General features: G+C 43.1%; 1 protein-coding gene across 1 annotated transcript in view; it reads left to right on the forward strand.

Moving 5' to 3' along the window:
• LOC119229478 (FERM domain-containing protein 5-like) overlaps nt 1–21,738 on the forward strand; it is a 40,917-nt gene extending 19,179 nt beyond the window's left edge. Inside the window, exons 2-14 of the mRNA XM_037489866.2 lie at nt 11,248–11,352; nt 12,324–12,366; nt 12,514–12,592; nt 14,430–14,527; nt 15,118–15,241; nt 16,490–16,577; nt 16,818–16,906; nt 17,956–18,019; nt 18,226–18,317; nt 18,410–18,484; nt 18,656–18,724; nt 18,823–18,929; nt 21,097–21,738. Of these exons, the coding sequence (XP_037345763.2) occupies nt 11,248–11,352; nt 12,324–12,366; nt 12,514–12,592; nt 14,430–14,527; nt 15,118–15,241; nt 16,490–16,577; nt 16,818–16,906; nt 17,956–18,019; nt 18,226–18,317; nt 18,410–18,484; nt 18,656–18,724; nt 18,823–18,929; nt 21,097–21,698 (1,635 nt within the window). The 3' untranslated portion in view covers nt 21,699–21,738. The remainder of the gene's footprint in view (nt 1–11,247; nt 11,353–12,323; nt 12,367–12,513; nt 12,593–14,429; nt 14,528–15,117; nt 15,242–16,489; nt 16,578–16,817; nt 16,907–17,955; nt 18,020–18,225; nt 18,318–18,409; nt 18,485–18,655; nt 18,725–18,822; nt 18,930–21,096) is intronic.
• Nucleotides 21,739–23,616: the final 1,878 nt, after the last annotated feature.

The raw sequence follows: 23,616 nt of genomic DNA on the forward strand, positions 1-23,616 counted from the left end.
CTTGTTAGTGGGATTTGGTTCAGTTAAAGCAAATAAAATGCCTTTTTTTTCTTCAGTCTTCACTAAAGCGGGAGATTTATGCGGATACGTTATATTTCAAGTGTTCTGTATGCACTGACCCTGCTGTCCGTTAAGACTTTGAATTAGAAACATAACTTTTTCTCTCACGGGTATTTGTGTGCTCTTGGTCCCTTGGTGCCCTTATAATTTCCCCCTGTTACTTCAGAAATAGTTGAAAATGCCTGTTAATGTTTGTTTGCTCAAGTGCATATTTCATCTTCATCTAGATCATTTGAAAAAATCCCATTTGCGTACAAACTTTGGTTGTATATGAGGAGAGCAGCTCAGCGGGAACAAAGAGAGCCCTGATAGGGCCTCTCTATCCTGCAGGCGCCAGCTTTGACACTGGAGCTTTCTTGCTGCAGACCTCTTTCAAACAAAGGAACCAAAAATATTTTCAGAAACTGCTAATTGTCTATAAGCTGTTGGAGCAGAGGTTCTCCTTGGTGGACCCCACAGCGTGGGTGGTTTAATCTCATGTGCTGAGGTTATATGGCTGAGATAAATAAAGCAGAGGGCTGTGAACGCCTGCAGGTAAAACAACAATGGAAAATACAGTAGTGTCGTATGCAGAGAGTTAAAAAAAATAGACATTTTAATATAATAAAGATATTCATCGTGATTATGATTGTCTTGTCTAGCTGCAGTATGTTCAAGATGCTGATACACTTCCCTCACTGCCCAATCTCTACCGTGTCTCCTCCGATTCATCGGCTACACCAGGCCACCATGGTGTGCCTGTAAGCATCTGTCAAGACTTAAGATCACATATCATCTGTTTCTAAGAAACATTTTTATTTTCCTCATGTATCTCTTAAGTTGCATGAAGAAAACTACCCCTACCTGAATGCCACTGTAGTTCTCCCTGGTAAAGGGAGGGTGGTCATCTGCAACACACCATCAGCTGGCAATAAATCGTCTACACTGGGGCTTTAAATGAAGCAAATAGGATGGGAGGTAAACTTTTCAGAGCCCGGTGCGTGGAGATAAAGCCAGTTTGAACTATTTTCGGTGTAGAATGTATGCAGAGGTCAGAGATTCTCTCCCAGAATCAGAAACACTTTTAAAGGCTTGAACACACATTCAATTTTATCTTAGCTGCCAAGGTAATTCATAGTTTATCTTGTTGTAGTAGGAAGAACGTGTTCGAGATATAATGCACCGCTCTCTGGCCCATTCTCTCATGACATCCACCTACAACAATGACCTTAACTGTAAGGGAGATATCTCCGACGGGGTTCAGCTGGTGTGAGGTTGCTTCCACAACAAAGGGGTATCCTCTTCTTGCAGCAGCGTATTGTGTTCTATTCCAAGTACAGCATCATGCATGTTAGAAACAGTTGGGATTTTCCGAGGGGCTCTTTTCTTCCCTCCCTATTAAAACAGGTATTGTTTGTACTGATTTTTCTCAGGTTGACAGATCGGAAGGAGGCTTCACTGCTGCTTCACTGCTGCTCCGGCTCAGTTTCCTATTCACAAAACCATTCTGGCAGCATCCCGACTGTTGTGACAGCGCACCGCCAGTCACGTTGTCCCCGAAAGCATATAAACCTATTCATCCGAAACACAAGTGTCCATTTTGGGGAGCACATTGCCTGTACATTGTCTCAGAGCGTGCCCACCATCTGGTACTTTTGTGAAATAAGATTATTATAAAATGCATGCCTATGTGTGTGTGTGTGTGTGTGTGCGACAGCGTCCTTCCGAATCCTTGTCTGGATGCTAGCGCAGCAGAAGCAGGGCGCCTCCTTCCATCCTGAGCCGCGATCAGTAACACGTTTGACCTGCCGCTTGCTCGCTAAGGGCAACGGTATCGGCTGTTAGCACTTTTTACAGAGCCTTGTGTTACCTCAAGCCACTGCTAAGAGTGCTGCCAAGGTCTTTCCAGAGAGAAATGCATGTTTCCTTGACAAACTACAGGATGAATATGTGTCCTGTGGTCTAACTAAATCTTTGTGTTGGATGTTGTTCCTTCTGTAGTTTTTCTCGTGGGGATTCAACCACAATGTTGTGCAGTGAATGTTATCGCTTACCTTTTTTTATAGCCAGCCAAACGGTTGCTCAGCCAAGTAATAAACTCTATGTATTAGCAGTGCTCCTTGAGTTAATTTCTTAAATGGACGGCCATTAAAGCGTCTCGGGGCATTTAGCCTCTCATTACTTGCTTCTGTCACCTCAACGCAATGAGAAATAACCAATAACCGATGGCACAATAGCAACACATTTTCAGAAGAGGTGTTTTAGAAATCTCATCCGCGAACCAAATGACCTCCTTACTGCCATTGGCAGTTGCATGGCCTCTTATTGATATTATATATCATATTTTTTTCCCAACCACATTCCCTGAACAACCGCCCTACTGTGGCGCGGATTGGCTTGAGCTCATTGCAGTGCAGTCTATTTATAATTCAATAAGGATTTCAACTCAGATGTTCTTTTTTGGGCCTTTTTTCATACATGGGCCTCTTATATAATTACAATATTCCAGTGTCATTACACTGACTATGGGAGAAACTCCTTTTTTTATGTTGCTCTGCATAAATGCATGGAATTAAATGATTAATCACAGATATCCCCTGCTCTTCTCCTAAAAAAATTAAAAATGGCTTTGCTATATCATTTATTATTGTAGAGTAAAGCTGTTTAACTGACGTTATTCATCACAGCATCTGAAGTTCCTTCATTATTGTTATGATACCACATTTATAAATTTTTGCATATTCCAGCTGTAGTTTAACACAGTGTTAAGTGTGATAATGCCCATTTTAAAGTTAGTTTATCACAAAATGCCAGCTTTCAATTAAATATCGTAAGCAGCATTGCCCTACAAATGTTTTTAGTTGTCTCATTTAACATTTCCTACACCAGCTATTTTGCTTCAATTCGGTCCTTTTTAGTTCTTCCTGGTGTGCGATTTCCAGGAGAAGTGCTCCTCATCTGCTGACCGGTTGTTCTGAATCATCTCCCGTTGGTGCTTCTGCTCTGGGTCAAGTTTGTGTAGACCTAAAATTCATTTTGACCTTGTTTGACAAAAAAATAGTGGAATAGAGACCGTCTGCATTGGAATGCTTTCGTCTGTATACTTTGTTCCACCTTCCTTGTTCACCTCTGCTGTGGTTCGTGTCTCTGTCCTCTTGGGCCAGCCAAATGCACAAGCTGTTGGTGTGCTAAATAATACATGCTGCAGAAAGAACAGTATTATCTAGCAGCAGGACCTTTCCTACTCCTTAATTACTTCGGTTGTTCCATCAGGTCAAAAGCTAGATGAATGTGTCCAGTTAATGAGTCAAAAGATTATTAGTCACGGCAGCAGCAGGGCTCCCTCAGTCTGTAGGTTGGTCTCTTCTTGTGGATGGACTGTGCTGAAATTTAGTTCAGACAGTCAGGAAGAATTGCAATAATTTTGATGATCCTTTTCTATGGCCCCTGCAGAATTTTCTAAAGATTCTTATCTGTAATGAGCACACATTCTAAACTAAGAGGGTGAACATTGTAAACATCATACCTGAACTGCTAACAGTGCTAGACTTGTTTAAAACAGCTTTGTTTGTCTATACTCATCCAAATTAAAAGCATATTTTTATGATACCTTTCTAAATGCAACATTACGCATCTGTGCCTTCAGAGATAAGCATTATGCTTGAAGATCTTGCTCTTTCAATGTTTTGCTGTTATTTTGCTGATTCATCCTTCTGCTGTTTTCCCTTTGCAAAGTCTTTCATCTATGTCACTGTTTCTCAAGGAAAGGATAGGTAAAGGGCAAGCAAAGTGACCCAGTCGCTCCTTTTTTCACTGCAAAATACTCCATAAGTGAAGAATCATAAGCAGTCACGAGTAAACTCTGCATGCACCACAATCGATGACTGTACTTAGCAAACATACCATTTTAACACATGAATGATAGATGCAACTTTGATACTATAGATGATACCATATACACAGCCTTTTACCTGGAGCTGTGTCTGTAATTTGTTGAGATGTAAACATTTGTCATCTCATAATTAAAGCGCAGAGGCTCCCTTATGCATGCAAGACTGTCAACATAACTGAACTGAAGATGAGTGATGGTTTATTTTTTGTTTACGTGACTGTCATTTGAGTTTCAGCCCTTCGTACGCTGCGCTCTAATGAGCTTTCTCTTGAAGCTTGTTTAAAAGAGGAGTACGGATGCCAGATGGAGCAGGTTGAAAGAAATGTTTGCAGTGATGATTAATCTGCACACTGAGCAACACAATTGATACAATGATAAAATATGGTATGGTATGACGTCATTCGACTGGCTCCACCGGCTGGATTAGTTTGTAAATGTAGGGGGTTGTTCAACTAAGCTCCAAGTCCAAAGTACGGCTTCCTGCAGAATACCTCGGACTAATAAATGAAAGCGTGGAGACAATTACATTTCTATTTGCAGAACGTCTCCTGTGATCAGGAGCAATGTTCCAGATTTTTGACACAGTTTAGTGGATCCCATTAAGAGTGTCCCTTTATTTTAAGAACATTAACACTTTACACGATAGGCGTAACCGCGCATCCATTTGGGCGGGTCGTGGGTCGCGTCCCCCCCAATATTGAGCAAGACGAAGGGCGGATGAATCTGCTTCTACTCCAACACCAGCTGGTGCAATGACTTAACAGTGATCCTACAACACTGGTCTACTAATGTGGAATCTTTCATCATTAACTGTAAACCCTTTTCATTTGCCGATACCCGAAAAAATGACAGGAAAGGGGAAGGGTATTCATTTGGACACCCCCCCCCCCCCCCCCCCCCAATGTGTAAACCATGGTTACGCCGTTGCTTTACACCCAGTGTTATAAAGGGAGGACGTCCGCCGTCTGATCGCATTCTGGCCAATCAAAAAAAATGTAGAATATGGGATGGAGATGGAAAATTATTATTAGTTATACCTCGGCCCCTGGAGCTGCAAGGTCAAAGGACGGAGAGAACGAGTGCTCAGTGTTTTGGTTTCTTTTTTTTGTTGTGCACATCACTGACCTTTTTCTAAAAAGAGACTTCTCAAATAGGACAAAAAGACACCTTGTGAATGTTGTCTCCTTTTGTCCCGTGGCCGTCGCCTTTACTTTATTATTTCTTCACCTTTCCTTTATCGTTTTCCTTTTCCATTTATCTTCCTTTAGCGTTTTTTTTGCATTTATTTTCCGCACAATGCCGCTTTTCCTTCATCCTTCCCTTACCAATTATGGTGTTAAAGAAGTGGTGAGCACTCAAAGTACGGTCGGCCCTATAACTCTTACTCACTGGGCCTCTCCTCCGCTGTGGCATCACTTAAATGGCGGACCTGGGAGCGGGAGTCGCTGTCTAAACCGGAAAGGATTTACCAGCGTTGCTGAAACCGAGGGCCAATAAGATGGCAGCCTGCTGACAGGGAACGTCTTTTTAAGAGGATCGTTGTCTTTCCTGACTGGAGTTTTAGGTTTTTTGTAGAGGCATGTGATTGAACTTTGTGTTTTACACTGAATAATCTTGTGTTTGAAGAGATATTTTGAGGAGTCTATATGCAGGCAATGTGCTCGTCCGCTAGAAGACTGAATGGTTACGGTCAAGTATTTGGTCAACTTGTTTGTTATCACGAATCTTCATTTTCTTGCATGTGTGCTGTCCACAGCTTTGATTGTCACGGCTGTGGTTCACTCTACTAAAGGGACTGTTGCAGTCCAAAGTATAAAGAAATGTTTTATTAAAATGTTGTGCTTTTATGTTCCACTCAAGCAAAGTCAAAGCACCATCCTTGAAAGTAAAATAAAATGTTAAAGCAATTACTGCGTAAAGGCCCAGGCACCTAAAACATACAGCTTCTCACAGCCTTATTTCACTTGCAGAGTTGTTTCCTGAGTCATGTTGAGGTTAAATAATAAATATATATCAGGAGCAATATGAAAAAGTGCCACAATGCTGTTCAGCACGTATGAATCACCGGCATGCAGCCAAATTACAGTAAAGGCTGTGCATCCAAATAAGATCTAATCTCATACAGTTTTGGAACTTTTGTGGAGAGGAGTGAATCTATAATCTAAAAGCAGCAGTGTGAGTCATCCTCAGAGAATAACCACTACCAAGGATTTTTTAGAAGATGATACAACTCATGGAGGATTTTAAATACCTGAAATACAAACTGAAATACCATTTAAAAGAGGAAATAAAATACCTAATGAAGACAATTTGCCATTACATTCTGCTTATTTGTTCATTTATATCAGCTCTTCTATGTAAACACCGAGACAGACCCATTGGAACCAGCCGGTTATGAACATTCCCATATCATGCTACAGCTATTCATCACCAAGTTATCTATTCCGTTCATTGTCTTTAAATTAAGAAAAATGGCTGCACAACATAGCTAAATAGCCCTGATATAATCATTGAATAATGACTGCTTGTCTGCAGGTGGCCTTGTGGATGAATATAACACATTTATTGCTCATAGTAAATTGTCAAGAGAAAGCTGTAAATCCTCGAACACCATTCATCTGCTTTCTTGACAGGAGCTTCAGCTCCAGTCTTCCACGTCTCTGCCTGCTCTCCAGTGTATGGAAAGTAGCCTGCACATTACCATATCATCAGATTATAGTAAGCCATTTACAAGCTTTGGTGCTCGCGGCCTTGGAGGCTGCAGCCATGAGAACGGTGAAAATCAGCCTGAAGATCATGCAGTGAGGCGCTGAGATGTGCCAAACCGCATACGTTGCTGTTGAGCCCCAAAGCAGCGGCCGTTGTTTTAAGACCACCATAAAGCATTCGTCAACCCAATCTCCTGCTCGCTCGGAGCTCATGGCTGTATGTGAATAAAAAAACTAAAACAATACACCGCTGAGCACCAGCGTTAATGGACGCGACCGCGGAAGCAGAAACATTTCAGGAATTCACCCAGTTGTTGCAATTTCCATCCTCTTGTTTAAAATGACACCATCATTTATTGATGTGGTGTTTCCCAAGCTGACATGGAGCCCCTCTCAATAATTAATCTGACGCAATGCTTGTCCAGGGCCAGAGAGCGGCGTGCTGCCGCCCCACTGAGGACCGCAGAGATCAGTTGGCCCCGGTCTGGCTCATTTCCTTCCACCCGTTTATCACTTTTATTATAGCTGTGATGAGACGCTCTGCGTGCTTCCATAAAACACTTAGGGGGGGTTCTACTTCTTTAATACTTTTCTCTCCCACTGACAGGCTTGCAATAATCTAATTTACCCATGAGTCACTGTGGCTGATATCACCGGCTGGCCATTGCACAACAATAGCATTAGTATAACATATGAAACATATCAGACACATAAATATGAGCATCTGTTACTACCTGCACATGTCTAACAGCCGATGTTACCAGGCAGCAAGTACCTTTAATACTGCTACTGCCACCTTCTTATTATATTTTCATTTAGCTGATGCTTTTATTGAAAGCGATTTACAATAAGTGCATTTAACCAAGAGGGTACAGACCTCAAACAACAAGAATGAAGAAAGTACTATTTCTTCAAAAAAGCCAAATGCAATGAGTAAGGTCCATCATAAGTGCTAAAAAAGTGCTACCTGGTCTAGGTATAGTCGGTAGAGGTGTGTGTGTGTGTGTGTGTGTGCGTGTGTGTGTATGTTTTGCATTGGAAGCTGTGTATGCTTTCTGCTGTCCTGATGTCATTGGGGAGCTCATCCCACCTTGACATGACTCCTGTTTCCACGGTTTAACCAAGTTCAGGCTTTCCACTTAACATGGAGGCCTCTTTTCTTGTTTCAAGTCCGAACAGAACACACTTGCTTTCATGAAATGTTGTGATTTATTCGGGACACTCAGTGATGGATTAGATATTTCAGTTTCTGGGTTGTTACAGTGTACAGATTTGAACAATGTTGTTTGTTGTAAAGTATTCTATAATGTGTAGAATAAATAGCTGAATCGTTTGTGTAAGTTTTCACTGTTTAGCAATTTATCTCAATAGCAGGTTATCACGTTCCTTTTTCCTGGTGTTTTTGCAATAAAAGGGTTTTAATCCTAAAATAGCATGGATCTAATTATTTCCCCCCACAGCAATAACAACCCAAGGGAGAGAAAACTGTAAGGGGAATCAATTCTCACAGTGAAATCACATGACCACAAACCACATCAAAGATCTGCATCGTATCTTCTGTAAAGCAATAAAACAATGCTTTAACTGTGCATTGCAGCCTGGCTCTGAGTTTAAATCTCATAAGGACGTTGACGAACACTTAACTTAACAGATCAATAATGTTTCCGCCTCAGAGCCTGCCTTTGTGTCCCGCCGGAGCCCTGGTCAGCTCGCTGGAGTTCAGGGTGTCTCATCAGTATGCAACGCAACACCGCACGTACATCAGAAGTGTTTGGTCAGCGTCCCGCGGGCCAAAGAGACTGCTGCTTCGTTCCAAAGATGTTCAGTCGAGCGAGACAAGGAGCACGCTGCAAAGTTAGAGTCTGCTTCGATTACTCATTGTTACAAACTGCATGAGCGCAGAGGGAGGCGGGTTACCCCGGGACGACAGGATTTCCCGCGCTGCACTCAGTGTGTTTGTTGCGCAATACTCAAAATCAGAAGCTGTTTATTAAGTTGCACCATTTCAAATCGGTTGTGAGGCCAGATGAATCCATTGCAGAAGGGCGTGGGCTCACACTCTTTTGGTGAGTTCAGACATTTTCATTTGCTGGAGCGTTGGACTGAGATGAATCGCACCGCTTCTCTGCTGTTGCTGCAGAACTTTGACCTTGGATGTGGATCATCACAAACCTCGCGCAGAAACAGACTCAGGCAGGCTATTTGCACACTGGTGCACACACAGAAGAAAAACCGGCACGATCGATTCTGAGGTTCTTTTGGGGTATTGCTGCAGTTTCACTGCGGTGCACAGCAGAAGGAAGGAGTGGGAGGTTCATGCTTTGAAGATGAGGTTTCACAGGTGAACCAAAGACATTTATAATAGAGCAAGAGGGTGGAGGCTTCTTGTGCGCGACTGCACATTGAAGTGTGTGTTTCTATTTTTTTCAGCAGGCCTGTCCTGGTGAGTCAGGGTGTAAGTGTTGACAGTGACATACACTGAGGGGGGGTGGAGGGTCAAACTGGTGCATCCTGGGTCTGCAGAGGTCCGTTAAGCGAGTAGATCTTCACGTTTTGTTGTGGGGATTCAATGTAACACAATATCTTTACTCGCTTTTCAGATCTTCTACTCATGATTATCATTAGAAAATTTACATATGACAATTTCTTGTAATTCTAGCCACAGCTTGGACCTTAATATTTTATTCAATATGGGTGACATACTGCAGCTTTCAATGAAGTACTGAAACAAGCAAATACAGTTTGATGTGTGGGATGTTTTCAACAAGACTGCATTCAAACAAAACAAAAAATATTTTTTTATAGGCAGCGACGGAAGGATGCAACTGTAACTGCTCGCACAAATCTTTAAAAGTACAGAGAGAGTGAAACAGGAAAGAAAATGTTAGAACCGGAGTCACAAGTATAAACTGAGTTCAGTGAGTGACACAAATGAATGTAAATTCCTCATTGCATGCTGCATTGGCTGAGAAAGCTGACATTGTAGCTGCAAAATCGTCTTTTTGTTCTTCCTGAATCCAACGCTGTCAAACAGCGGTAACGTATTTGGATTTCAAGTCTCCACCAGCGGGCGCTCCCTGGACGCTGCTCACAAACCGCTTCCTCTTTCCCAGCATAGCTATATGTTTCCAACGGCTAAAGCGGCATGACATCATTGCAGACGGCGTTATGGACGAGGACACATTTCATAGTGTTACGTCTTTTCAGCTGTATTTATTTCAGCCAGAGAATGGGTGCAGAAATGCAGCCATACGGGACCCCGGGTGTCAGCCATACTGATGGAGGCCGAGGCTGTGGCCACATTAGTTGTGCAAGAGGCTACGGCTGCGCTCAGAAGCTTTTATTTTGCAATGCACTCTTTGACTGCACATTCGATGGCACAGCTTTCTCTGTCCGTTTTAGTGAGGCCTGAACATTATATAACGCTTTGATCAAATACGTTCACCATCAGCACTGATTGGACATCGACGGACTGTTAAAAGCTGCGGCGTTTTCTCTTTGACCCACATGCCAACTGACAGGTTTTTGCTCTGCCGACTCCCGTGACGTGGAGTCAAACAGAAGTGTGAAGAGGCTCACGCATAGAGATTCTCACATTTTCTTCAACGCTATGTCTCAGCGCGTGTGGGGGACTCTGTCAATGTTCTCCTGTCCTCTCCTTTGGGTTTCCGTGCTGTGGCATGCTGCATTGAGACGGATTGATGACCGGCCCGGCGTGTTCTCTCTCTGCCGCTTCCCCTCCTCACTTGGTTTTGTCTTTCTCTTCTCTTGTCCTCTTCCACGCTCGCTTTCTGACTCTGCACTTTTGTGTCACTAATGTGCACGCAGTGTCTTCTCTGAAGGGGACTGTAGGACATTTTAAAGCGTCCTTTGCCACTGTAGGAAGGATAGATTTTAGTTTTACTTAGCACAGTTGGAGGAATCTGTGTTGATATCACTGACACATCACATGCCTAGATTGTAATTGTAATTGGCGTGTGTCAAATTTTGGGGAAAATCAGCTTTAATACGGGTTGTTGTATGTCATTATAAAGATACCAAAGGGGCTGAACTTGGCCATAGATTTACCCAGTGCGTAGGAGATATACGTTTCAGACAACATCGCGGTGTTGGATAACAGTGTGGAAGTTTTTATCTATTCCTTCTCTACGTAACCGCATGTTTAAACTAAGAATTCAAATACGGCTTAAAATAACAACTTATCTCCAGGTTCTCAAATGATACAAAATATACAGAAAGTATTCATGGAAGGGTCCGGTTTCCTCTCCTCTTCAGCCTGTCCTTTGTCCCCACATTTTATCACTTCTTCTGCAGCAGAAATGTCTCAAAGCTTTCACAGGTGGCTGCTGCCTCAATATGAATATTTGATAGGCCTCATATATGTCCCTTGAGGGTAATTAAATATTAAAACACTTTCTGGTGGCTGTTTTGACTTTTTCAGGGGCTCCAAAAATGAGACACTATTGATATGTTTCTTTAAATGTGTGATGCTGTTTGCATGGGTAACTTTCAGTTATAGTATTGGGCACCATTGATTAGCTGATTCATTATTATTATTATTATTATTATTATCATTATATGACTTTTCTCATATTCTTTCTCTTTCAGCGCGATGCCAAAGGACAGTACCTGTTTGACCTCATCTGCCACCATCTCAACCTGCTGGAGAAAGATTACTTTGGTATTAGATATGTTGACCCAGACAAGCAGAGGGTAAGCGTTGGTCCGCAATAATAAACCAAAAAATATTTCAGATTCCTTTTCTCGACATTATTTGCCCATCTCTCTTACTTTATGTCTCTTTATCTCTTCACATTTTTTCATCTGAAATATCTGGAAATATTTCATTTTGAATTCGCCCCCGTAAAAAGTAGTTCATCCAAGTTTTCAGAGAAAATCCTTTATCTCGTAAAACCATATTTTGTTGTTGAATACGGCTACGTGTTTAAATGGGCAAAACTCGGTTTTTAGACTGATTAAACATTTGAGACAAATGTAAATCTTAAAAAGTCCAAGGAAACATTGCAAAGCCAACTCAGATAAGGAACCATCTATGGTCATAATCTACTAGCTTTCACCATCTCCACTCGGGCTATTTAATATGGGATAATTAACATAAATGGAGAAGGAAGAATTACTCAGGATCAGATTGGCATTGTATTATTTTGGCAAGCCTGTATATCAAATAAGTCTCACAGTGAGAGACGGATGCTTTAGTTAATATTGTTAGGTACAAATACCTGAACTTACAGATCGAATGATGCATTTTTACTCCTCCACATAAGTATAAAGGACCGGTATGTAGGGCCTGCTGGTCAATTATGCAAAGGTTAACCACCTTTGATTGCAATAGATATTAATCACAGATATTAACATAACATTTGGTTAATTTGCAGAGTATTTCAGGGCTGGAACATGGCATCCACTTTGTTCTTTGTTTTTGCATTTCAGCTGGGAGATATTTAAAGAACATTTTGAAAGCAATTTTCAATCACATTCATCATTGTGTTTCACAGTCACTGCATTGTTATTCCATCACTGGCTGTGTTGTTTAAGTAAATACAAGGCAAGGAGATGAGTTATTCAACTGTGCCATTCATCTAGAAATCACAATGCTCAGCTGCCGAGCAATCAGACTTCAGAAACGCTGTATCCGCCTTTACTTCTCTTTCTCTCCCCTTCAGCATTGGTTGGAGTTTACAAAGTCAATTGCCAAACAAATTAAATGTAAGTATTTAAATGCTGTATTTCATTAGCTATGAACCCTCAAGGAAATATGGGCTAATTCCAAAATAATAAAGATGACCACACCACACATACTAACAAACTTAAAAACCATGATAAAAGATTTTAAATATTTATCTTTCCCCTCAGCCCAGCCTCCATTCACCATGTGTTTGCGCGTCAAGTTTTACCCGCCTGATCCTGCTGCCCTGAAAGAGGAAATCACCAGGTAAGATTTCAGGATTGATGCATGGGCGGCAGACGGAGGGGGGGCTTGAGGGACTGATGGAAATACAATTGTAACCTTTGCCTCTCATGTCTCCCGTTGTCTCCCAGAGGTTTTAAGAATGAATGAATGTCGTGACGCTTCCGCTTGTCATGTAATACAAGCAGGTGGTTAAAAACGGTTGTTGGACTTATATATATATATATATACATGTTTCTCTGGTACAGCAGATGTTCATAATCAACTACCGGTTGGCACCCGGTTTGACCTCACTGGTGCTAACAACAATAATGAGGAAAAAGGGATAGAAATACAACACATTTGGCATCAACTCAACGAGGGACAATTCCACCATACAATTATATTTTGGGACTCTGAACCACTGTGTAAAAAGGTTGACAAAGAGCAAACCTCGGTGCAGTAGCATTAAGAATACAATGAATGAATAAAAGTAACAGTGATGGCTGCAGCAGAGTGGGCAGGTGAGATGGAATCAGCTGATGAGGTGGGTGTCACTAACAGGTGCACTGGTTGAGCCGATTAGGAGAGAAGTGAAAATACTTCTTAGAAGTGTAACCATTCTTGATTGAAAACTGAAATTGAATAATTTTATGATGGATTTTCATTGAAAACATTTGCTCAGTTTACCGTCTCTATAATTTGGTGAACTACAGTATTTTTATTTTTAATTAAGTGCAATAACTGGCGCAGGTGCTAAAGTAAAACCACAATATCCAGAGGTCAACAGTGAGTCTGTGTGCACGAGGATTTGAGTTTACTCTGTTTCTTATACAGTAAGCTGCAGTGTCATAAAGCTCCCCAACAGGACTGTAGCCTACAGTGTGTGGCGTCCTTGACAGCTGAACAAACGGCTGTGAGGAGTAAGCCACAGCGCTGCGGAGTGCACAGATCCCTGAAAATCACGTCCCTCCACTGGTTGCCAAGCAGTGAAATCTCCTATTTGCAATCCAGCTCTTCTTGATTGAGCTCGAGCGCCGGCAAGGGACGGCGCCTCCATCCTCCTCCTTCTGTTCTGTCTGGAAGCTCACACACACACACACACACAGACACAGACACACAAACACATGGTGGATAAGCACACGCATGTTTTTAACTGCCTTTATACTGTTAATGATGTCACAAAGTGGTCAATAACATCAACCCTAACTATACTGTGGCATGTTTCATTGCAATGCTTCGTGCCGCTGTTCTGTTTATTGCTTTGTTGCTTGGAGAGAAGCAGGAGTTGTGGACAAGATCAAAATACTGAGGTACTCTCACTGGACTTCAGTACAAACATCAGTCATATTGTAGATCATACTTGATTCTCTAAATGAAAAGCCTGCCTCTAGTTCTGCATTCAGGTTGGATTCATTTCCCGTGTCTAATGACTCAGACAACTTTGGATTGGCAATCTTTGATTCATTAGTCTTTTTCTATGCACAGGGTAATTGTAAAGGGGGGCACGAGTAATGGAGTTATGGACAAGTGCTGCATTTTATAACCTACAGCCATCACATCTAAAGGAGACTGGAAAACAGGGCATCAACCGTTCAATATAACAGCCTCTTAGTTTCTTAACACTATCAACTAAAAACACATGTTTCAGGTTCAGCGTCAGGTACGCCAACACATATAAAAGCACACTTTAACACCACACACCTTTTACCGGAGTCAAACACTTCTAACAACCTCTTTGACACCCATGTTGCGTCAAGTGACACCTTTCCTTCAAATCGTAAATATCCACCGTGTGCGTTTACCAGAAGAGGAATGGCGACGATATCGGGCTCGTCTAAATAAATGACCCAGATCCGTTTCTCTGTGTTCCACTCCACAGATATCTCGTCTTCCTGCAGGTTAAGAGGGATCTGTACCACGGCCGCCTCCTGTGCAAGACGTCCGATGCCGCTCTGCTGGCGGCCTACGTATTGCAAGGTACAACAATTAGAGTCAAATCTTTTTAATACTGGCCCTCTCACTTTTTCATTTTATATGGTTAAATACCATATCTCACACATTGTTGCAAAGGGAAATCCCTTAATTTCAATGTAGCCTTGGATGAACGTCCACAATCGTGGTTATACACATCAAACTATTAATCGAAAAGAATGTATTTCCTCTGACAGTGTTTTGTCTGGCACATGTGACATATATATTAATCAGACTGTTTGTGACACGCCGTGGATGTTAGATTTCCCATATGGCCCTGGATGGTAGATTAAACACCTGGCAGCTGTGTTTGTGTGTGTTGGTTTTCACTTTCTGCCACACAAAACATGTAAGTTACTGTGTGCAAGCAGGGCGTGTTTGAAAGGTTGATGCCTCATGCTGCTCTCCTTTGTGTTTAATAGGGAGCTTGAGGATCTGATTCAGTGTTTTTTTTTACTGTGAATTGTACGTCTGGCACTTGCATCTACAGGGTCAGCCGTGACGTTTGGTAATGCAATCGAATTTCAAATCAAATAGGTTGATTAAAAAGATATGGTCAAACACGGAGGTTTTCTTTTCTTTTTCTAATCGTCCAGCTGAAATTGGCGACCATGACCCCGGGAAACACCCACAGGGCTACAGTTCCAAGTTCCAGTTCTTCCCCAAGCACTCTGAGAAGTTGGAGCGGAGGATTGCTGACATCCACAAGGCTGAGCTGATGTAAGGTGACACTGGTCCATGGCCCAATTCCACACTCACTGATACATAGACTTTGAGACATGCTGCAAATGATTTGTTTAAGTATGCACTGCTATAGGTACACACCTGTGCGAATGTGCTGAATATACACTTCTGTTCAGTACATGTATGTGTGTGTGTCCGTGGTTTTTCTTTTTGGGAAACGGTGTTGTTTTAAAGGTCTGAAACCAAGACACCGAAATGTTCACGTTCGGGTGCAGAACACTCTCTCGCACAGCAGAGTGCTCCCTACGATTCCCCGGCTTGGAGGGGCTCTGCCTCAGGCGTGCAGTGACCAGTAGCCAGCGCTCACGCAGCCAATAATGCTGCTGAGTTTGTATTTGCGAGTGCACAGGACGTGGAGCGGCGGGGATGCCGCAGTGCCCACCCATTCTCCCACGGAGCGTTACGAGCGCGTTAGGAGCACGTGGCGTGCGAGTGGCGTCGGGCTCAGCCGATCTACGTGTTCACACCGGTGATGTCGGAAAAAGGTTCACCACTTTTTGGATTTTGGGTCTAGTTTTTTTTTCATGCTGCGATAGGCGCAGTGCTTGTGTTGTACCCGGGGAGTGATGAGAGGTGCCGGTCAGTCAGGGCCGGTTAACGTTGCTTTGCCTCCTCGGGCCCTCAGGTGGAAGGGTGCTCGTGCATGCAGAGGTCGCAGAGGTCACAGCGGGTGTACACGGCGACCCTATCGCACAGAAACCTCGTCATCCTCCGTGCATTACCGGGCTTAGCTGGAATAATATAATAACATGGTTTACTGTGCAAGCTTCGTATGATTTATTGGCTGAATGTATCAACCATATTTGTGAGTACAATGTTTGCATTTTCACCATCTTTCGCACTCACGCACAGGCAGATACAGACATACAAACACAGTATTTAGAAGTCAGGCGGACACAGGCACTGGTTTGATCCTACGCTGCCCTCTATCTTCCATTCATTCAATCTTTTTTGACAGAAATTTAAACATTCAAGATGCATCTCCCCAAACTCAAACGTCATCGCAGAAAAAAGTTGTACCTGACGCCATTTTAAGAAAAGATCATCCTGATACTAATAGACTCCAAAACTAGAGAGGGGGCGATGGGGAAATGGCTCATTTATTCAAAAATTGCCACAAACCTTGACTCAAAGGATGAAATTGAATAAATGTTAAGCACAATAAACGTACATAGTTGTCTGTGTCAGAAGCCGATTGACTGACATTTTATTATTTTCTCTCAGAGGTCAGAGTCCCGAAACGTCAGAGCTCAACTTCCTCCAGAAGGCTCAGATGCTGGAGACATACGGAGTGGACCCTCATCCATGCAAGGTGGTTATTACAAAAACACATGTTTGAGCTTTTTATTAGTTTTAGTTAAGGATTAAATGTGCCATGTGATGCAAAAAAAGTTTTTGTTTGAGTAAATGTGAGATGAACTTATCAAAATGTAATTGTTATACTACTACACTTCTTGAAGTGTATCAATGTATCAATGTTGGACATTTACAATATGATCTGTGATTTAAAATGATGATTCTAAAATAAAACATGGGTTTATGTGCCTGTCAGGATGTGTCTGGCAACCCTGCTTTTCTGGCTTTTACTCCTTTTGGATTCACTGTGCTGCAAGGAAACAGGAGGGTCCATTTCCTCAAATGGTGAGTGAAGATGAACAGTTAAAACTGTATTTGATGCTAGATAAAAAACATATGCAACGGCCAAGTGCATACTCACAAAGCCAGACTTTTTTGTGGTTTTTGTAGTGAAAGTAAAAGTAAAAGCTCCGGATAGAAAAGCAAAAGGATCTAAGCAGACTTTTTGTCTGTGAGTCCTAAATGTCATGAGGGGCAGGTGAACCTAATCAGGGTCCCCAGACGATCAGACAGGTGAGAGAACACAAAGTCAGGATGTAAAACTCACACAAGCTTCTTTTAGCACAATCCAACAGGAAACACTGAACATAGAAAGGGACAATAACAGGGGACACACAAATAAAATAATATAATTAAATTTAACTGATGCTTTTATCCAAAGCAACTTACATTGCATTATGAAACCATGCACTACATTTTTCCTCGGGAGGAATTGGGGGTTGGGTGTCTTGCTCAGGGTCACTTCGACGTGGCACACAGAGACGCCGGGATTTGAACCCCCAACCTTGCGGTTCCTAGCGCACCACACTACTCCACGCTACTCCATCTCCCAGACAATGCACCTGAAACAACAATGCATCTGAAACACCAATGCATCTGAAACACCAATGCATCTGAAACACCAATGCATCTGAAACACCAATGCATCTGAAACACCAATGCATCTGAAACAACAATGCATCTGAAACAACAATGCATCTGAAACACCAATGCATCTGAAACACCAATGCATCTGAAACACCAATGCATCTGAAACACCAATGCATCTGAAACAACAATGCATCTGAAACAACAATGCATCTGAAACACCAATGCATCTGAAACAACAATGCATCTGAAACACCAATGCATCTGAAACACCAATGCATCTGAAACAACAATGCATCTGAAACAAATTGTTGGGAGGAAAGTCAGTTGTAAGGAAAACCTGCTGCATTGGTGTCGCACTGTAAAAACAACAAAAAGAGTAGGGTAAATAAACCCAGGGACAGTCAGACACCACTCCACTAAACTAAATGTATTGCATCATGTCTGTCTGTCTATTTCACACACAGGGAGGAGGTGACCAAACTCAAGTTTGAAGCAAAGACATTCCATATATATGCAAATCAGACAGAGGTACGTGTGTATTAATTATTAAAACCTTTCCCTTTCTAGCCCGTGGAGCTCGGGAAGTGAAATGATTGTGGCTTTGTTTTATGCATGGGACACAGTGGGAAATAGTGCTGTGCTGTGCTTGTCTCTTTAACATGAGAATGTATTGACGATTACCACATTGAGTTGTATTGAAAGTTGTATAAACTGTATTGCTGGACATATTACAGGATAAGAAGATCATACTGACATACTTTGCACCTACACCTGAGGCCTGTAAGCATCTGTGGAAGTGTGGAGTCGAGAATCAGGCCTTCTTCAAGTGAGTCACAAGACCTGCAACACAAAGTGTGCAGAAAGGACACAATGTCTATCATTATTTCATAAATCATGTAAATCACAATTTTCGCACAGGTTGGAGAAGTCAAGTCAAGTCCGCACTGTGTCCAGCAGTAATCTCTTCTTTAAGGGAAGTCGCTTCAGATACAGGTGAATAATTAAGTAAGAATATTAAGCACACATACAATTAGGCAGGTAAACATTTATATGTTAAGAACAGCCTTTGAAATGTTATACATACTGTCCGTCGGTGTATAAACTCAAGTTTTTAATAAATCACATGAAAGGTTTTCCTTTTTCTTTTTTTTTACGTTTCTTTAGTGGAAAGGTCGCAAAAGAGGTGATGGAACAAAGTGCCAAAATTAAGAGAGACCCACCTGAGATACACAGGTCAGAATCTTTAAAAATATAACATCTAAAAATATAACAATATTGCCCTGAATGTGGGCTAGCCACGGTTTATTCATTCGCTGTGTTTTCTGGTCCAGGCATGGCATGGTGCCCAGCAGGAGTTGTCCGTCCATCACGCACGGCCCTCGTTTGACCAGTGTGCCGAGGACCCGGCGGAGAGCTGTGCACATCTCCATCATGGAGGGTAAAGCACACAATCAAAAGAATAGAATAACGTCGTAGAGTAAAACCACTAACTTGTGTCTCCATCAGTGTGAAGCAGATGTTGGTCAGCGAGTCGCACGTCCAGTGGCTATTTTACATACATATTACAATTCTTTCATTTCCATTTTAGTGAAATAAACGAAATAAAAAGTATTTAATTTAAACGTACATTTTTTAAATTATTTTTTATATTATTCAAGTTTGGCACTAGTTGAATAATTAACATTTCAACTATTTATTCATTACAATTAGCTATTGCATGATTAAACTATACATTTTTACCCAGTTATTTCTCCCAATTTTTTCCCATAAACCCTTTCACCATCCACCCAATACATCACCTATCTCCATACATTCTGTTTGTCTAACTATAATTCATTCATTATTTCTATATAATGCTCTTTCAATAATTGCTGTTCCTGGTGTACAGGTCTTGCAGTTTCATGCAACTGTGTGGCTTTAAAAGAATATAAAAATTGTTTTACTATTCAAATAACTTGAACCACTCCACAACCCTCTGGCAACTGAAAAGCCCTTTGGGTAGGATATTTTGGGGGAATCACTTTGTTGGTCCATGTGACTTGATCTGTTGGGATCACACACACACACACACACACACACACACACACACACACACACACACACACACACACACACACACACACACACACACACACACACACACACACACACACACACACACACACACACACACACACACACACACTCCTCATGTCATCCGGGGTCCTTTTTAAGGCGCTGACCTTATTTAAATACACTGATGTCCTGTTTAGACAATGCAGACTTTCCGTCACTCATCTTCTTCACTCAGGGGTGACATCTCGCCCTTTATCTCTTGCTGTACTCCTTCTAACACACTCACACACGCCCACACACACAAGCTTCTGGAGCCAGTGACTCGCAGCAGTATTTAGACACAGAAAAGTCAGTTTATAAAGGGCACGCACTGACCCGTCCTTTCTCCAACAGGCTATTAACCTTTTGCCAATGCTGTCATTGTGATTGAATTTGCTCTCCGTTGACAAGCCTCACTAAAAATAAGCAAACGCACGTTGTAGTGTCTTCAACAAAGAGGGCCTTTTTGTAAAACCAGCCCCCCTCTTGTCACCAACACCCAGGGAAGGCCCCTGACATCGCGACCCACTGTTGCAACGATGAAACAACCCCCCCCCCCCCAGTGTGTTTTGTCGCCGCTGTGGCATTTCCACTGGTAATATTATCCCGGCCTGAAAATAGCTCCTGCCGTCAGGGGCCACGCCGCCGTGCACTGCAGCACAAGTGAGCCACATTCCCCGGGCCTTGTCTTTCACTCTCCTCGTCCGTCTTTCGGGGAGGTAGACCGGAGCCATGGTGAAGTGTCTGATCCGCATCAAGACCAAGGTGAACGTCCACTTGCGCATGGTGAATCATTGCTACAGGGACGTGAAGGTGCGCGTGCTCTCTCTGGGCCCCAGGCTCCTGGGAAGGGTTCTGGGGCTCGTGCCGCTCTTCCCCGCCCTCCCCGGGGTGGGTTTTGCGACCTCGGGCTCTGGTCCCGGGTCGGGACATGGCTCCGGGACTCCTTCCAGACTAGCGGTGCCGCCCCAACGCCACGGGCGCAACCAAGCAGGTAACACACGGGGCTGGCTTCTGTCACGCAGGATTGTGGAGTGTTGTTCTTCTTGCGGATTCAAATGGGACGACTTTGTCTGAAAGAGTAGTCGGAACAATGAGACAGATATTACAAGTTTCTCCGATTGCAAAACCCCAAACCATGGATACAATTTATGGAACTTTGTAATGTGTTGTGTACTTGTTGTGGATATCGGAAGTTTTGCATCTAGCCTCCAGAGTAACATTTGCTCAAACGGAGTGTGGTTTACTTGAAGGTTGGAGTTGCCGTTTATTTCATTTAGAAAACGATGACAGTCTCTCGAGCATAGGTCATGACAAGCTGACCGCTTGTTCAACAGCTCACAGTACCTGAATACTCCCAAAGCCAAAGCTCAACTAGGACCAAATGATCTGAATCAACAATCCCATTTGTGTCCTTTAGAGTCACCGACTGGTCGACCTAATGGGCCACATTTAGTGTCAACAACACCTCCCAGTTCTTAACTATGTCTCCCCCTGTGCTGTGTTTGCAGGTCTCGAGTCCCTCCGAGACAGCGCCCACTCCACACCCGTGCGCTCCGTCTCCCACGGCGACTCCTTCATGTCTTCTCGGGGCCACCTGGAGGACGGCGGCGAGGCCAGCACGTCGGCGGTCATCTCCGACGAGGCCTACTGCCCCTCGGACAGCGTGCTGTCCACGCCCGTGGCCGAGCACGGGGCGGAGATGCCCCCGGCGCGCCACCTCAACGGCGCTCCGCGCAGCGGCGACGAGCAGGGGGGGTCGCAGGCGGGCACCTCGAAGGAGGGCCACGGCGCGGAGTCCCCCTGCGACGGGAGGGCGCCGCGTCCGCTCCGGGGCAAGGCGGCGGCGGCGGGGGCGGCGCCGAGCGACGTGGAGGAGCTGAACAAATTCATCCTGAGCGTGCTGCGGTTGTTCCTGGTGACCATCGGACTGCTGTTCGCCCTGCTGCTGCTCCTCATCATGCTGACCGAGTCGGACCTGGACATTGCCTTCCTGAGAGACATCCGCAAGACCCCCGAATTCCAGCAGTTCCACTTTGAATACTTCTGCCCCCTGCGGCGCTGGTTCGCCTGTAAGTTGCGATGGATGGGAGGGCTCCTCGTCAGCAAGTGAGGCGGAGCCAGGAGCGCAGCGACGCAGGGGATGCAGGGGGGTGGGGGGGGGGGGGGGCAGATGCGACGGAGAGAGAAGGATGCCGTCCGTGTTCCCGATATCCACTCGCCTTCTCCCGGGAGGAAGTTCCCGTGCCAAGCCTCACACTGTTCCCCGCCGTGTTTAATATGTTTGGCCATCACTGCAACAACAACAACAACAAAAAGAAGGAAATCACATTTTACTTTGGAAACTCAGGTCATTTCAAGGTATTTTATTTTTTACACAAAGACACAGTAGCCCGGTTTGATTCAAACACTGAAAGGGACGAACAAGTCTGACAGACTTCACTTATTTAACCAGTTAATAGTTGCCTTTATTTTTGAATTCATTTCCATGTTGCAATATTATTGTAGGACAGAATGACCTGGTGTGTTGTGTAACCCTAAGGGTTTGAATTAAGCACCGAGGGAAAAACAATAACATTCATTACAATGCGAGGAGATAGAAAAGTGCTGTGAAATGGATCAGTCCTGAGTCAAATAACACTCGCAAATGTTAAAACTGTTTTTAGCTGTTTAGCCATGAAGGGTTTTTCACCATGTGACACGAGACAGAAGTGTAGGAATATGAATTCAGCCCATTTTGAGATAATTGTCCTAATGTGCTATACAACCCAACATCTGGTAAGTCAACTGAAACAAAAGGAATGGAATGTATTTGCAGTCACTATTTGACCTGGCTGGGAAGTTGGCGCTGTCCATTTAGATGGCTTAAATGGTCCTTTTTGTAATACGTGTGACTTTGTGGTCGTGGTCGGACATCTATTTAAAGTGCTCACGTGACCATTTTTGTCCAGCCACTAGAGCATCACTAAAGTTGTATTGTCCCGATGACTTTAAGTTATGGATACTTGTAAAGTTATAAGTAATGGAGGTGGTAGGTTAGTGGGTTTTTCCTTTTAATAGCAGCCAAATAATTCATAAAGCTACAATCAACTTTGATGTGTAAGGAACAGTTGTGCGTTTGCCGTAGTTACTATGACTGTAGTTGTAAAGGTGATGGGAATATGTGAGCTCCAGCTGTAGTGATAGTGAAGTATTTGGTTAGTCCTTTGACTCCCACACTCTGTACAAAGGGTTTATCTTGATGTGCAATACTGTTGATACGAGAAAAAAAACAAGCTCCTTTCCACTAAGGGAACTTTGACCTTGTTTTGACATTTTTTTTCTAAAGTACATAAATGAGTGCTATCTTTTCCCCACATCATACAGTTAGGAGAGCTTGGGTTTGTGTACCTGCCGCGTTCACATTCATGCATTTACCTGTTGGCACTGAATACATTTAAACCATGTTTGCATTTTCGTACAGACTGACGTCTCATTTACACGTGGAGATTTCCTCACGGGGGCTTTTAATGGTCTTGAAGCATTATTTTTTCACAGCGTGATGTATAGTTTTTCCCCCTGCTTACAAGAAAGCCCAAGACACGTCACGTTTACGTCCTACTGCAATATTCCTCATCACCACTACCAAAGAAAGGAAAGAAACAAAAGTTGTCTGATGCGTCAACAGATGGGAATTCTGATAGTCTGCTCTCCTTCTCCAGCCTTATTACGTATATTTTATTTCAGTTTGTCTTTTACGTCACAGAGCAGTCGGATGGAGCATAACGGAAAACCACACAGTTAAATATTGGTCCTCCTTACAAGCCACTAGTGATTAAATAAAGATAGGTATATACCATCTTACCTAAAATTAAATGGATGTGTTTCTTATACAAGAGGACTGGTACAGGATGATGATTGGCTGAAAAGTTTCCTCTACATACAGCAGCTTGACAGAAAACACTTAAGTTCATCACTCTGGTGTTAAATACATGGCTTTTAATGTTCATTTAAGTTGTTCATTTTAAGATTTAGAAAACAGTGAAATAGGC

Source organism: Pungitius pungitius, chromosome 4 (assembly GCF_949316345.1).
Source record: "Pungitius pungitius chromosome 4, fPunPun2.1, whole genome shotgun sequence".
Lineage (NCBI taxonomy): Eukaryota > Metazoa > Chordata > Actinopteri > Perciformes > Gasterosteidae > Pungitius > Pungitius pungitius.